General features: G+C 38.2%; 1 protein-coding gene and 1 long non-coding RNA gene across 3 annotated transcripts in view; one reads left to right on the top strand and one right to left on the bottom strand.

Moving 5' to 3' along the window:
• The window catches only part of DhpD (guanine deaminase), a 48642-nt gene extending 33569 nt beyond the window's left edge, over positions 1-15073 (bottom strand). The window contains exon 1 of one of the 2 annotated variants that reach the window (XM_067760538.1): positions 14785-15073. In XM_067760538.1, coding sequence (XP_067616639.1) covers positions 14785-14883 — 99 coding nt within the window. In that variant the 5' untranslated portion in view covers positions 14884-15073. Of the gene's footprint in view, positions 1-6668; positions 6968-14784 lie in introns of those variants that run through there. The other variant, XM_067760537.1, reaches the window with a different exon arrangement.
• LOC137237194 (uncharacterized) lies at positions 10135-13718 on the top strand. Its single transcript, XR_010948861.1, has 5 exons — positions 10135-11307; positions 11362-11651; positions 11788-12017; positions 12075-12414; positions 12468-13718. It is a non-coding gene; the product is annotated as an uncharacterized lncRNA (long non-coding RNA).
• Positions 15074-16963: the final 1890 nt, after the last annotated feature.

Below are 16963 nucleotides of genomic sequence, written 5' to 3'. Positions count from 1 at the left end.
TGACGATCTAACAGAGTTGCCAAAAGTAAATTATTGCATACAAATAACTGATAATAAAATTTTACTATGGCAACTCTGATAAAATGCAACCGCGCACTGGTTTTATGTATACATACTATAGTATAGAGAAATATTAGTTTCTTTATTCACGAAAATGCTAAATAACATAAGACTATTCGCAGTAAAAAATATAAAAGTTGTATGCCCCTATTCATTTACTTTCATTTTAAATTAAATTCACTCCGATAATTCTTTCCGACACAATTCCTTTTAGTACTTTGGCATATGATCCTCTGTGGGTGCTCCATGGAGTACTACAGTGAAAGTACTTTGGAAAGTACTCTCACGTATGTACTCTATGGAATACTCACAAACAAAGGGAGAGTGGGATCACCTACTCCTCTCCTAGGACATCGCAATGTTAATTGGAGCACATTTTTTGTATGAATACAGATTAGTTTTGGAACACTCCTATACTCCCAAAGGAGTATTCCTTACATTATTTATGGAGTACTCGCGTTTTTTGAAGGGGAGTGGTACCAATTTGTTATCGATTTGTTATATAAGACTCATCGTTTTCTTATAAAACAGATATCGATAAAACTTCACTATAAACCGATTACACATCAGTAACAAGCCGATAAGTACCCTGCAAAAATTGTTGGATTACGTGTTCCATTTTCTTCATGTTGGAGTACTCTAACAATACTCCTTTGCAATGCGTTTGCGGACCACCATCAGCCGATCATTGCTCGTTTTTTAACGACCGTGATCACGACACGATGACTATCGAACAGAGTTGCCAAAAGTAAAATATTGCATACAAATAACTGATAATAAAATTTTACTATGGCAACTCTGATAAAATGCAACCGCGCACTGGTTTTATGTACACATGCTATAGTATAGAGAAATATTAGTTTCTATATTCACTCAAATGCTAAGTAACATAAGAATATTCGTGGTATAAAATATAAAAGTTGTATTGCCCCTCTTCATTTACTTTCATTTAAAATAAAATTCACTCCGATAATTCTTTCCGACACAATTCCTCTTTAGTACTTTGGCATATGATTCTCTGTGGGTGCTGCATGGAGTACTACAGTGAAAGTACTTTGGAAAGTACTCTCACGTATGTACTCTATGGAATACTTACAAACAAAGCGAGTGTGGGATCACCTACTCCTCTCCTAGGGCATCGCAATGTTAATTGGAGCACATTTTTTGTATGAATACAGATTAGTTTTGGAACACTCCTATACTCCCAAAGGAGTATTCCTTACACTATTTATGGAGTACTCGCGTTTTTTGAAGGGTAACAAATAGAAGCCGATGACTCGGCGACAAGAACTCGCTAAGAAAATAACCTATCGGTATCGGCTGTTACCGGGAAGAAACCGACGAAACTCTTATCTAATATTCCTTAATTATTTGTTTATAGTAATGTTGCCCTGTTGTGGTTTAACTTCAATCCGGGCGAGTTCTCTGTAGTTAGTTTTGTAGACGTACTCTTGAGAGAAAAGTTCTTCGAAAGATTTAAGGATCTCTATGCGTTGGCGATGGCGAGTACCGAAGAAGATTTAACGATGAGCTGTACGAGCTATACGCAGACATCAACATAGTCCAGCGATTTAAAACGCAGCGGCTGCGCTGGCTAGGCCATGTTATGCGAATGAAAGATGACGCTCCGGGCAAGAAGGTGTTTCTATTGGAACCCGCCTATGGAAGCAGAGGTAGAGGGCGGCCCCCACTCCGATGGAAGGACCAGGTGGAAAACGCTTTAAACTCCCTTGGTGTGACCAATTGGCGCCTGTTGGCAGAGAGGAGCGACTGGCGCGCCTTGTTGGATGGCCATAACCGATTAAACGGTCAAGCGCCAATTAAGTAAGTAAGTAACTCTTGAATTTTCACACATCGTGCCTAGCGAGTAAGATTTTTTTTAAATCAGATGTCAAATATCCAAGTTATAAAAAAAAATTATTTGGTATGGATTTAGAAAGATAAAATTACAAAATTACTTTGTCCAGTCCCCTGTCTAAAGTCCTCTTGTCATGTGTGTACAATCCCAATAGATGTTTTAGTGTAAATGATTTCTTTAATACGTTGTCTGTAATAGCTGTTGATTATGATGAAATAATAGTATGTGGTGATTTTAATGTAAATATGTTATCACGTGATATGTATAGCTCCCGTCTTTTAGATGACATGTCTAGTGTTGGTCTTTCTTTAGTAAATTCCTCTGTACTGACTAGATATGGGAATAATTGTTGTCCTAGTCTACTAGATTATTTTATTGTGTCTGATTTGTCTTCTGTCTTAAAGTTCGACCAAATTTCGTTTGTGTCTGACCATGATTTAATTTTCTGTTCCTTCGACATTACTTTTGACCATGGCAATTTAGTTTCGGTTCCTTCAAGTTTTCCTGACTATCGCTCGATCAATTTTAACAATTTGAGTACTGAGATGTCTAGGGTAGACTGGACTTATTGCTGGAGCTTGCCATCGGTAAATGACAAGCTAAACTTTTTAAATATTATTTATAATGCTCATGTACCGATGCGCACAGTTCAGCGAAAATCTCGATCGTGCCCATGGTTCAACAAAACTGTTCGTGACATAATATGTAAACGTAACAAAGCCTATGCAGTATGGAAACGGAATCGCACTGATATAAACTGGCTTTCATATACGAATATACGGAATGTAGCTACTGCTACTATAAAACATGAGAAGCAGGCATACTTTCGAAAAATGTTAAATTGTGAACTTCCTAATAATGTGTTGTGGCGTAACTTGAAAAGTCTTCGTGTACATGTTAAAGACAATCCTGATTGCTCGCTCGACCCTGAAGATCTGAATGCAGTATTCGTTAATTATGCTACCTCTTCCAATGTCCCAATCACCCACCCGATACATTGTCCTGTGAATTTTTCCCAGAAATTTGAATTTTGTGCTGTGTCGGAGCATGATGTGGTTAGATGCATTTATAAGGTACGCTCAAGTGCTATTGGTGAGGATGGTATTCCTGTAAAATTTATAAAAATTGTTCTTCCACAGATACTGCCAGCCCTGACCCACATTATCAACCACTGCATCACAACCTCGTGCATTCCTGATGTCTGGAAGATCGCATCTGTCCTTCCTGTAGCTAAAAATAAGTCCGCCTGCCGCCTAAGTGATTTTCGTCCCATAAGCATCCTTCCTGCGTTGTCGAAGACCTTTGAGAGCTTGTTATCAGAACAGATCCATGCTTATATTGACAAGTTCAATCTACTTTCCCCATTTCAGTCTGGATTTAGAGCAAAGCATAGCTGTTCAACTGCAATACTCAAAATCTTGGATGATATTCGGGCGCCCTATGATATTAACAAGATAACTATGTTGTGTCTGCTCGACTTTTCCAAAGCGTTTGATTCTGTCAACCACACGTTGTTGTGCATGAAGCTAAAGTCTTATTTTGGTTTTGGGGACTCTGCATTAGGTCTCATGAGGAGTTACTTGGGTGGTAGAGCGCAACGAGTGAAGGTGGGATCGCAAGTCTCTAGTCTTAAGAGGTTATCAAATGGTGTCCCCCAAGGTTCTATACTTGGACCGTTATTATTTAGCCTATTTATTAATGACATATTTACCACCTGCAGGTATGCTCAAATGCATGCTTATGCAGATGGCATTCAACTTTATATGTCTGGAACACATGCGCAAGTTTCTGAACTTTGCGCCAAGTTTAATAGTGATTTGTCAGCTATTTCGTCTTGGGCGCAAAAAAATTATCTTTCCCTTAATAGTGATAAATCGTATGTGCTACCTATATCTAAAAGGCAAATTAACTCATCAAATCTACCAGCTTTATATATCAATTATAAGTGCCTTAAGTACGTGTCTAAAGTAAGGAATCTGGGGGTTGTTATTAACTCTAGTCTTTCTTGTGATGATCATATTAACGCTGTTATCAGTAAAGTTTACTACACTCTACGTAATCTACGAATGTCTGCCCCCTTCACCCCACTTGGAATTAGGAAGCGGCTTGTTATACAACTAATGCTACCAACTATCTGCTATTCGGATTGTATATACAGCAAATTAGATTCAAAATCGGCACATAAGATTGATGTCGCCTTTAATCATATCACGCGGTATGTCTTCGGGTTGGCTAGGTATGATCATATATCAGCGTGGCGAACGAGTCTCTTGGGTTGTGAAATATCTCAGTATCTTAAGGCTAGGAACTGTATATTTTTGTGTCGTGTGATTGCTGATAAAATGCCTACTTATTTATATAACAAGCTAACATTCTCTAGATCTGCTCGCATAAGTGACTTGATCGTGCCCAGCTACAATTATTTAAACTCTGCAAGACTTTTCTTTGTGAATGCTATCCGCATTTGGCTACTTATTAATCTAGTCAATCATTGTTGCAAAATGTCCTTGTCACAATTCTTGTGAAACTTATATATTATCACTTTTATTACTTTATGGAATAATATATACATTTTTAAATTTTAAGTTTTAAAAAATTATACTCATTATTATGTAACTATTGTTGCACTATAAAAGATCATACAAGATCTTATTGTGCTAATACTGTCAGTAAATAAATGAAATGAAATGAAGATAAGCTTCCAATGTAGGGGCGATCTTTTGCAACTTTCTTTTTCGTCCTAGTTTAATGTATAAAACCCCATTTATACATAAAAACAGCACAGAAAACAATCTCTTTTTTTGAATAACTCCCTCATTCGTTGTTATTGTAGCAGTGAAACCCCCTGTTAAGGAGCCTTTTTGAAACGTGAGTGATACAATCTTTCTTGTGTTGTTGTTGTTGTTGTAGCGATTAGTTACTCCCCGAAGGCTTTGGGGAGTGTTATCGATGTGATGGTCCTTTGTCGGATACAGATCCGATACGCTCCGGTAACACAGCACCATTAAGGTGCTGGCCCGACCATCTCGGGAACGATTTATATGGCCACATTAAACCTTCAGGCCATCCCTCCCTCCCCACCCCCAAGTTCCATGAGCAGCTTGGGGTCGCCAGAGCTTCGTCTGTTAGAGAAACGGGATTCGCCGCTCGAAGGTGAGGTTGACAATTGGGTTGGATAAGCTATATATTGCGCTACACAACCCCTTGAATCCCCAATCTTTCTTGTAGTTCTCGTCAATAGAACAAGAAAGTCACTTTCGCATTATCTTATTCTGCAAAAGTTGCGATTAATCTAGAATGAGTCGCAAAGGAGCATGCGAATATAGCGCTTGAACTGCCACTGTCGGACAGATCGTCTCTTTGGCCCTTCAGGCACAGTCAAAGAAGTCCGCTTCCCTCTACTCGAGTACTTCAGTAATTCTATACGACAGCATGACACTGCTAATACGCGTCCAAAAATATCGAGAGAGGTGTCAAAAGACGCGTATTGACCTCGACAACAATAATCCGAAGGCGGAAAATAAAAAAATTCGGGTATGTCAAGAGATATTTGCGAAAGAAAATGAAAATTTTCATGTGGTTCCTGTTGTTGTTGTTGTAGCGATAAGGTTTCTCCCCGAAGGCTTTGGCGAGTGTTATCGATGTGATGGTCCTTTGCCGGATACAGGTCCGGTACGCTCCGGTAACACGGCACCATTTAGGTGCTAGCCCAACTATCTCGGGAACGATTTATATGCCCACATTAAACCTTCAGGCCATCTCTCCCTCCCCACACTGTCCCTGGGGTCGATGTCGGGATCATATATATGATATTGCACAGAGTGGTGTATGATAAACGCGAGGCCGCCTCCATTTCCACCATGTGGATATTATACCCAGAACAGGTCTGCAATGCAGATCTTGCTGTGAGCTTAGTCTCTTGAATCGCAGAAATGCGGATGTTGTGCCGCTTCATGAAGTCGACTATCTCCGTGATCTTCCCAGTTAATCCATTAGAGTTTAACTGATGAGGAGCTTGGGGTCGCCAGAGCCTCGTCTGTTAGTGAAACAGGATTCGTCGCGGATAGGTGAGGTTGACAATTGGGTTTGGAGAGGCTATATTTTGCGCTGGCAACCTGAAAGGGCTGCGCTACCGCTACACAGCCCCTTGAATCTGGTATTTCAGTCGCCTCTTACGGCAGGAATACCTACCGCCCGACCTCCCAACCCGCTGGGGCATGTGGTTGCTGTAATTTTGTTGTGTTTTGCGCGGATATAGGTTTGGTCTCCAAACCGATATTGGACCCACCCAATGTAATTTTTTATAAGCGCGGCCGAAGTCCACCAACGCATAAAGGTGTTCTGCGCAAAAATAATATGGAGCCCACCCCCGGTTTCGGAGCACTCCGGGGTAATTTTACGGTTTTTCGTTAATATTTTTTTGGACGAGCTAAAATTTTTATTTTCCGCCTTCGGATTATTGTTTGCGAGGTCAATACGTGTCTTTTGGCACCTCTATCGATATTTTCGGACGCGCATTAGCATTGTCATGCTGTCGTATAGAATTAACAGAAACTTTATTGACAGCAATAAAGGCGTACATTACAACCCGATCATTTACCAACATTTCACAAGACATGAATCAATTGCCCAAAGTTAGTAGTTGTTTTAACGGAGGTTTACTGTATCTGATAACAAAACGTGACATTTATCTACAACTTGCGCACTCTTATTGATATATACATTATACACTTTACATTTATCAACTTACAACTCCAGCTTCATCAACCGCAATATATCCATTAGTAAAAATCTCGAACTCGTCAAAGCACTTGGTATGAATGATTTTTCCAAAGAATACTTGAGTCATTTTTAATGTTTTTAGGCAGATGCAAATGTATGGCAAAAGTAATTTCTGATTAGCTTCTGCTGTTTGTTAATGGAATGTAGATAACTTCATCTATGCAGATAACTTTCATTAAATAAGCGATCCATAGGCATGTTTAATTTATAATTAAAGAGAGCAACCATAGATGAAAGAGCAACTTTTATGATCGGCTTGAGCATAGTTGAATTGAGTGTTTTTAAACGTGGTTGCCACTTTGTATTGAATTTGGGTCTTATGTCGTATCGCTCCCAAAGCAAAGATATTTATCCTCTTTGCGTGCACTACATGTGGTTAGTTCCATTGTGAATGATGACAAAGTGTGACTGTCAACTGCCTGACAGGCTGTTCAATATGGCTACTTTTCAGCGTTTTGACAGGCTGTTCAATATGGCGGCGCCTATCTTCAGCGGGTGATAGAAAGAGATACAGAATGAGACAGCGATAGTCAAATACGAATCAGCTGATCCAATCACTTTGGAATTTTGACGTTTATGCAGAAGTGATCACACTTTGTCATCATTCACAATGGTTAGTTCATTTGTTTGACATAATAGTCCCCAACAAGAGAATAATTTTCAACTATCAATAAATTTACTTTTGCTCAATGCAGAAATTAAATGTAAATTTTTCTATTTTGGTAAACAATTTCTGATTTAGCAGCGCCAAATAAAATTTGAAATTTTCATGTTTACTTAACCAAAAAAAACAAAAAAACACGCTTAAAGTTTTTATTTTTTGTTACATATGGTTTTATTTGCAGTTTTTTGTTTTAATTGTTTCTTTTCGTCTGTTTTTGTTTTGTAGATGCTTGCATAGGGGAAAATTTTGACTATCGTGTTCACCATGAGAAGTGTCAAAATTTTCCTTAAGTATGTTGAAATTGCACTTTTTTCATTCATTTGGGACAGAACCTAAAGCCATTTGGCGGTAATAATTTGCAACCGGGATTGACCGCTAATACGCGTACAAACAAAAATATTTAGTAATTCAAAAGATATTAACGTAAAACGGAAAATTACCTTGGGTCCCTCCGAAACCCGGTATTTTTGCGCAGAACTCCTTTCTGCGGTGACGGCCTTCAGCCGCGCCTTTAAGCTTAAGCTCTTAGCTGTCATTAAATGAAACGGAATTGGCCCGCCCAAAGTAAATAAATAAAAAATAAATGGGGGAATATTTAGAATAAGGTGCCACGAATTTCTAACTTTTCTTTTTTTCGAGGGGTGGCGGGGGTCCTAAAAATCCCAAAATTATCATCCGCAACTCTAGGAAACTCTTAGTTTATGAAATATAAGCCTTTTAATTTCCAAATTTAGTAAAATTTCAACTTAAATCCTGCACTTAAAATTCGGGTCGCACATGTCGATAGCGGTATCAAAAGACGCGTATTTGCGTCAAGATTCAGAATCCGAAAGCAGAAACTACATTTTTCATCTCGTTTAAAAGTTATTCGCAGAAAACCAACCAATTGGTTTTTCGCCATATCCATAACCTAAATATATTTGAGTTGGCGAATTTATTAACTTTTTATATATTTTATTTATTATTTTGGATACGTTTTGACTAAGAGACTTATTTTCTGTGGAATATGTTTGTAATTTTTTGATTTTCCGCCTTTTTATGAAAATATCAGCTGTTTAAGGTTATGGCACCATTAATCGATCACAATGGAGATGTTTATGGATATGGGTAAGGTTGCGACTATGGCGCTAGTGTTAAGGAAGTTTAATTGGCCCTTCAGCTGTTTTATATGGATATGGATACGTCAAGCTTGAACGGCCCTTAAGAGCCAATTAATGGTGACATAACCATAAAACCGTAACCAGATAAGACATCTGATCGAACCTACCTTATGGAAATCAATGTAATCGATCAATGGCGCCATACCATGACCATACCATAGCCAACCAATTGGTTTTTGGTTTCTCGCCATATCCATAACCTAAAAATATTTGAGTTGGTGAATTTAATAACTTTTTGTATATTTTATTCATTATTTTGTATACGTTATGAATAAGAGACTTATTTCTTGTAGAATATGTTTTTAATTTTTTGCGTTTTCTTCATTTTTATGAAATTTTCATGATTTTTAGGTTAAGGCACCATTAATCGATCACATTGGAGAAGGTTATGGATGTGGGTATGGTCATAACTATGGCGTTAGGGTTAAGGAAGTTTAATTGGCTCTTTAAGCCTCAATACTTCAACCCGATAATCCTCCCTTTCCAATGAACAGTGAACCATATGGATCACATTGTTGTTGGATTTGCATGTTAAATCTCTATCCGTATCTGGCTCATGTACCATTGGAACATGAGGATTGTTGCTGCATTTCCATGTTAAGGCCACGGCACAAAGATATTTTTCATATAGATACGTTTAACACAAGCTTATGCATTCCAATAACATCGCCACAATCAACCAAGATGTTGCGTTTGTAATTATGAAGGAACTTCAGACTTGGCAATTGAAGTTTATTACCCTGGCCCATTCACATACAAAATTTCGCGAAGCACTGTTATAAACATTATCCCTATACAACAAAAATACTTGCTAACATATTTTGTGTCGTATTCGATTGTTATATTGCAGTTTTTAATTGCGAAAAATGTTAGAAAAGTTACCAACTAGTGGGAAAAATAATTTCACTTGCAAAGTGTGCCAACACCCTTAGCCAAAGCAAATGTCAAATTCTTCTTCTTACGATTTGTTTGCATCAAAATTTGGGAGTTGGCTACTTTTCCACATCAGATGGCGCAGTGTCGCTCAGTCTACCATTTATTTATTTATTTATTACCCTTCAAAAAACGCGAATACTCCATAAATAATGTAAGGAATACTCCTTTGGGAGCATAGGAGTGTTCCAAAACTAATCTGTATTCATACAAAAAATGTGCTCCAATCATGGTTCACTATATACAGGTTGGCTCATCTGTAAAGCAACAAAATATGTCTGTTCAAATTGTCAAAATCTGTATATTGGTGTTGGTGCGAATGGTATGGAATCGAAACATAAAACTTAGCAGTTTTTGTATGTGTAAGTAAAATGTTGCCAATGTGTTGGTTTCATTTTGAGTTTGCCATCTCCTTTTGACAATCCCTTCGACCATGCAATGACATAAATAAAATCAGCTGATGAGATGAGCCAACCTGTACATAATTGAACCATGGCTCCAATTAACATTGCGATGTCCTAGGAGAGGAGGTAGGTGATCCCACTTTCGCTTTGTTTGTGAGTATTCCATAGAGTACATACGTGAGAGTACATTCCAAAGGACTTTCACTGTAGTACTCATGGAGCACCCACAGAGGATCATATGCCAAAGTACTAAAGAGGAATTGTGTTCATTGTTTATTATATAGTTTGGCAGCTTAATTCGAGGTTATGTTGCCAATAGAGTGGAAGGCACTCGCAGGCCGTGAAAATAGGCACTCGAATGGAGTGGAATGAAGAACAGTAGGAAGGCCAGAGTTGCATTGGATCAATCATTGCATCAATATTAAAGATAAATTTCGAAAAAATAATGAAATACTTGAGTATAAGCAAACATTTTCTTTCAATTACTGCAATTAAGGTTTCCTAGATGCTATACATTCTAAAATTATAACATTTTATGTCTGTTTAAAAATTTAACTTCAATTTCCCTAAGATTTCCGTAATATGGCCATTAGTGATGTTTGTGTGTGTTTGCAAATTTTGAGCGATCAGCTGTTAGTTGCGCTACTTCCCTGCAAAAATCGTGTGACAAAAGACGCACACAGCCACACGAATTTTTGACAGGGGTGACGATTTGGAATGAAAAATTGTGCAAATGAAATAGCATGTTGACAAATTTAGCTTTCCCACAATGTATCATGCTCTCTCGCACCTGTTATTTTTATAGGGATAGAAAAATACGTCATTTTTGCGTGCAAAAAAATCCACCATTTCTAATTCAGCAGAGACAGCAAAACATTTGGTGGTGGAAAATTTTTTCAATTTTGATAGTTTTAAGTGGAATATCTCCGGAAAGATTTAAAATTAAGAGGGAGTTCTCCAGATCACAAATATATATATTTAAAGTGCGCAAACTTATAATTTAAAAGTTATTTGGTGTTAAAGTTTGCAAATTTCTATACAAATTTTATATGTGTATACGTATATATATGTGGCAGCACAGCTTTGTAATGTGATCAATAAAATGTGCATGTTGCTACAAAAGCGCGATTGATTTAATAAAAACATTTATAATAAGTAAAAACAATGAAAAAAAATGTGAAATATACAAAAATGCAATATAAGTTTATCGTTGCCAATTTATATAGATATGTATGTGGATTAAGGTTTTGAAAGATGTGTAAATTTACCCCGAACTCGGGGGGTGCTATTCTAAAATTTTCCCAAAGTCTTTAATATACAATGATTTTTGCTGCATATTTCGACAAAAACTTTTGTTTTGATTTTTGTGCTCATCGAAAGAATTCACAATTATATAGCACCATGCCGCGAATTATGATAAAAGGTGGTGTGTGGAAAAACACTGAGGTAAGCATTTGACGCGACTGGTTACTCTTGGCTGTTTATTAACTAAATTGATAGCTTTCAGGATGAAATCCTCAAAGCAGCTGTAATGAAATATGGCAAAAACCAGTGGTCACGTATTGCATCACTGCTGCACCGAAAATCTGCCAAGCAATGTAAGGCACGCTGGTACGAATGGCTTGATCCTAGCATAAAGAAGACAGAATGGTCACGGGAGGAGGATGAAAAGTTTTTGCATTTTGCCAAATTAATGCCAACACAATGGCGTACCATTGCGCCGATTATTTCAGAGGGTTAACTGCCACCAATTGTTCACACCAAATTGTTAGGTACAGGATTCGCCACGGGTAGGTGAGGTTGGCAATCACAACCCCTTGAATCATTTTGGTCGGCAGGTATGCCGCGGATATATTCTTGGCACTTGTTATTGATGGCTTTTTTAATGTTTTGTTTGGCAATTACATTGATATTTCTTCTTTGCAGGTCGTCATTGTATTACATACCTGCAACAGCTGATTAATTAAAAACAACGGCTTTGTCCATTACACTTACCGTCTCACCAATGGCACGCACTGTTGAGGGTGAATATGGGCCACCCATTGTAAATTTTGGTGAATTGGGTGCAATTAGATGTAATCGTTGCAAGGCTCAATATCAACTTGTAGATGCTGGTCGTCGTTTCCAATGTCTAATGTGTAAAGTAACAAGAGAGGGTAAAAAAAATCTTTCACTTTTACTTGTGTTCATTGATCCATATTTTTTCTCAACAGTGCCAACTGCATATTTCTAACATTTGGGCCATACCGGACAGCGTGTCGATAAATATGAACGTCCTGAACTTGTATTGGGTACATGAGTATTTGTGTAAAAAATGCTTGGGTACCGATAGCGCTCATGGTAAACCTCAACTCATATCCAACATCAATTCCTCGCATTCAATTGCGACACTGTACGCACTACATTGGGTTCACGTAGTATGGACAAGCATATTTTTGATTCCAGTGGTAAGGCCACAATTTCAAATGATGGGGCAACCATTATGAAACTATTGGATATTATGAATCCAGCCGTAAAACTCTAGTAGACATCGCCAAATTTCAAAATGCTGAGGTAAGTTTTTTGTTATATTAGAATGTGTAGAATAAAAATGTTTCTCTTATCAGGTCGGCGATGGCACCACTTCAGTAGTATTTTAAGCATGTGAAATCTTAAAACAAGTTAAGCCATATGTTGAAGAAGGCGTGCATGCACGTATCATCATTAAAGCTATACGTAAAGCATTACAATTATGCATGCTAAAATATGACATGGCTGTACATGTCGAAGCGCCAATCAAAGGAGCAACAAAGTGCTTTATTGGAAAAATGATCTGCCACAGCAATGTCCTCCAATATCCAAGAGTATCAGAAAATTGTTGATGCTGAATGGCGTATTCTGTAGAATAAACTAGCTAAGTAAGGCGCCAATGTTGTGTTTTCTAAATTACCAATTGGTGATGTTGCTACACAGTATTTTGCAGATCGTGATATGTTCTGTGCTGTTCATGTACCAGAAGAAGATTGGAAACGTAGAATGAAAGCTTGTGGTGGTGCTGTTATGACTACAGCTAATGATATTAATTCAAGTTGTTGTTGTTGTTGTTGTAGCGATTAGTTACTCCCCGAAGGCTTTGGGGAGTGTTATCGATGTGATGGTCCTTTGTCGGATACAGATCCGATACGCTCCGGTAACACAGCACCATTAAGGTGCTGGCCCGACCATCTCGGGAACGATTTATATGGCCACATTAAACCTTCAGGCCATCCCTCCCTCCCCACCCCCAAGTTCCATGAGCAGCTTGGGGTCGCCAGAGCCTCGTCTGTTAGAGAAACGGGATTCGCCGCTCGAAGGTGAGGTTGACAATTGGGTTGGAGAAGCTATATATTGCGCTACACAACCCCTTGAATCCCCAATCTTTCTTGTAGTTCTCGTCAATAGAACAAGAAAGTCACTTTCGCATTATCTTATTCTGCAAAAGTTGCGATTAGTCTAGAATGAGTCGCAAAGGAGCATGCGAATATAGCGCTTGAACTGCCACTGTCGGACAGATCGTCTCTTTGGCCCTTCAGGCACAGTCAAAGAAGTCCGCTTCCCTCTACTCGAGTACTTCAGTAATTCTATACGACAGCATGACACTGCTAATACGCGTCCAAAAATATCGAGAGAGGTGTCAAAAGACGCGTATTGACCTCGACAACAATAATCCGAAGGCGGAAAATAAAAAAATTCGGGTATGTCAAGAGATATTTGCGAAAGAAAATGAAAATTTTCATGTGGTTCCTGTTGTTGTTGTTGTAGCGATAAGGTTTCTCCCCGAAGGCTTTGGCGAGTGTTATCGATGTGATGGTCCTTTGCCGGATACAGGTCCGGTACGCTCCGGTAACACGGCACCATTTAGGTGCTAGCCCAACTATCTCGGGAACGATTTATATGCCCACATTAAACCTTCAGGCCATCTCTCCCTCCCCACACTGTCCCTGGGGTCGATGTCGGGATCATATATATGATATTGCACAGAGTGGTGTATGATAAACGCGAGGCCGCCTCCATTTCCACCATGTGGACATTATACCCAGAACAGGTCTGCAATGCAGATCTTGCTGTGAGTTTAGTCTCTTGAATCGCAGCAATGCGGATGTTGTGCCGCTTCATGAAGTCGACTATCTCCGTGATCTTCCCAGTTAATCCATTACAGTTTAACTGATGAGGAGCTTGGGGTCGCCAGAGCCTCGTCTGTTAGTGAAACAGGATTCGTCGCGGATAGGTGAGGTTGACAATTGGGTTTGGAGAGGCTATATTTTGCGCTGGCAACCTGAAAGGGCTGCGCTACACAGCCCCTTGAATCTGGTATTTCAGTCGCCTCTTACGGCAGGAATACCTACCGCCCGACCTCCCAACCCGCTGGGGCATGTGGTTGCTGTAATTTTGTTGTGTTTTGCGCGGATATAGGTTTGGTCTCCAAACCGATATTGGACCCACCCAATGTAATTTTTTATAAGCGCGGCCGAAGTCCACCAACGCATAAAGGTGTTCTGCGCAAAAATAATATGGAGCCCACCCCCGGTTTCGGAGCACTCCGGGGTAATTTTACGGTTTTTCGTTAATATTTTTTTCGACGAGCTAAAATTTTTATTTTCCGCCTTCGGATTATTGTTTGCGAGGTCAATACGTGTCTTTTGGCACCTCTATCGATATTTTCGGACGCGCATTAGCATTGTCATGCTGTCGTATAGAATTAACAGAAACTTTATTGACAGCAATAAAGGGGTACATTACAACCCGATCATTTACCAACATTTCACAAGACATGAATCAATTGCCCAAAGTTAGTAGTTGTTTTAACGGAGGTTTACTGTATCTGATAACAAAACGTGACATTTATCTACAACTTGCGCACTCTTATTGATATATACATTATACACTTTACATTTATCAACTTACAACTCCAGCTTCATCAACCGCAATATATCCATTAGTACAAATCTCGAACTCGTCAAAGGACTTGGTATGAATGATTTTTCCAAAGAATACTTGAGTCATTTTTAATGTTTTTAGGCAGATGCAAATGTATGGCAAAAGTAATTTCTGATTAGCTTCTGCTGTTTGTTAATGGAATGTAGATAACTTCATCTATGCCGATAACTTTCATTAAATAAGCGATCCATAGGCATGTTTAATTTATAATTAAAGAGAGCAACCATAGATGAAAGAGCAACTTTTATGATCGGCTTGAGCATAGTTGAATTGAGTGTTTTTAAACGTGGTTGCCACTTTGTATTGAATTTGGGTCTTATGTCGTATCGCTCCCAAAGCAAAGATATTTATCCTCTTTTCGTGCACTACATGTGGTTAGTTCCATTGTGAATGATGACAAAGTGTGACTGTCAACTGCCTGACAGGCTGTTCAATATGGCTACTTTTCAGCGTTTTGACAGGCTGTTCAATATGGCGGCGCCTATCTTCAGCGGGTGATAGAAAGAGATACAGAATGAGACAGCGATAGTCAAATACGAATCAGCTGATCCAATCACTTTGGAATTTTGACGTTTATGCAGAAGTGATCACACTTTGTCATCATTCACAATGGTTAGTTCATTTGTTTGACATAATAGTCCCCAACAAGAGAATAATTTTCAACTATCAATAAATTTACTTTTGCTCAATGCAGAAATTAAATGTAAATTTTTCTATTTTGGTAAACAATTTCTGATTTAGCAGCGCCAAATAAAATTTGAAATTTTCATGTTTACTTAACCAAAAAAAAACAAAAAAACACGCTTAAAGTTTTTATTTTTTGTTACATATGGTTTTATTTGCAGTTTTTTGTTTTAATTGTTTCTTTTCGTCTGTTTTTGTTTTGTAGATGCTTGCATAGGGGAAAATTTTGACTATCGTGTTCACCATGAGAAGTGTCAAAATTTTCCTTAAGTATGTTGAAATTGCACTTTTTTCATTCATTTGGGACAGAACCTAAAGCCATTCGGCGGTAATAATTTGCAACCGGGATTGACCGCTAATACGCGTACAAACAAAAATATTTAGTAATTCAAAAGATATTAACGTAAAACGGAAAATTACCTTGGGTCCCTCCGAAACCCGGTATTTTTGCGCAGAACTCCTTTCTGCGGTGACGGCCTTCAGCCGCGCCTTTAAGCTTAAGCTCTTAGCTGTCATTAAATGAAACGGAATTGGCCCGCCCAAAGTAAATAAATAAAAAATAAATGGGGGAATATTTAGAATAAGGTGCCACGAATTTCTAACTTTTCTTTTTTTCGAGGGGTGGCGGGGGTCCTAAAAATCCCAAAATTATCATCCGCAACTCTAGGAAACTCTTAGTTTATGAAATATAAGCCTTTTAATTTCCAAATTTAGTAAAATTTCAACTTAAATCCTGCACTTAAAATTCGGGTCGCACATGTCGATAGCGGTATCAAAAGACGCGTATTTGCGTCAAGATTCAGAATCCGAAAGCAGAAACTACATTTTTCATCTCGTTTAAAAGTTATTCGCAGAAAACCAACCAATTGGTTTTTCGCCATATCCATAACCTAAATATATTTGAGTTGGCGAATTTATTAACTTTTTATATATTTTATTTATTATTTTGGATACGTTTTGACTAAGAGACTTATTTTCTGTGGAATATGTTTGTAATTTTTTGATTTTCCGCCTTTTTATGAAAATATCAGCTGTTTAAGGTTTGGCACCATTAATCGATCACAATGGAGATGTTTATGGATATGGGTAAGGTTGCGACTATGGCGCTAGTGTTAAGGAAGTTTAATTGGCCCTTCAGCTGTTTTATATGGATATGGATACGTGAAGCTTGAACGGCCCTTAAGAGCCAATTAATGGTGACATAACCATAAAACCGTAACCAGATAAGACATCTGATCGAACCTACCTTATGGAAATCAATGTAATCGATCAATGGCGCCATACCATGACCATACCATAACCAACCAATTGGTTTTTGGTTTCTCGCCATATCCATAACCTAAAAATATTTGAGTTGGTGAATTTAATAACTTTTTGTATATTTTATTCATTATTTTGTATACGTTATGAATAAGAGACTTATTTCTTGTAGAATATGTTTTTAATTTTTTGCGTTTTCTTC

The sequence above is a fragment of the Eurosta solidaginis genome, chromosome 1, assembly GCF_040869045.1.
Source record: "Eurosta solidaginis isolate ZX-2024a chromosome 1, ASM4086904v1, whole genome shotgun sequence".
Taxonomy (NCBI): Eukaryota; Metazoa; Arthropoda; class Insecta; order Diptera; family Tephritidae; genus Eurosta; species Eurosta solidaginis.
Note: the sequence above shows the minus strand (reverse complement) of the source record. Positions and strands in the feature narration are given on the sequence as shown.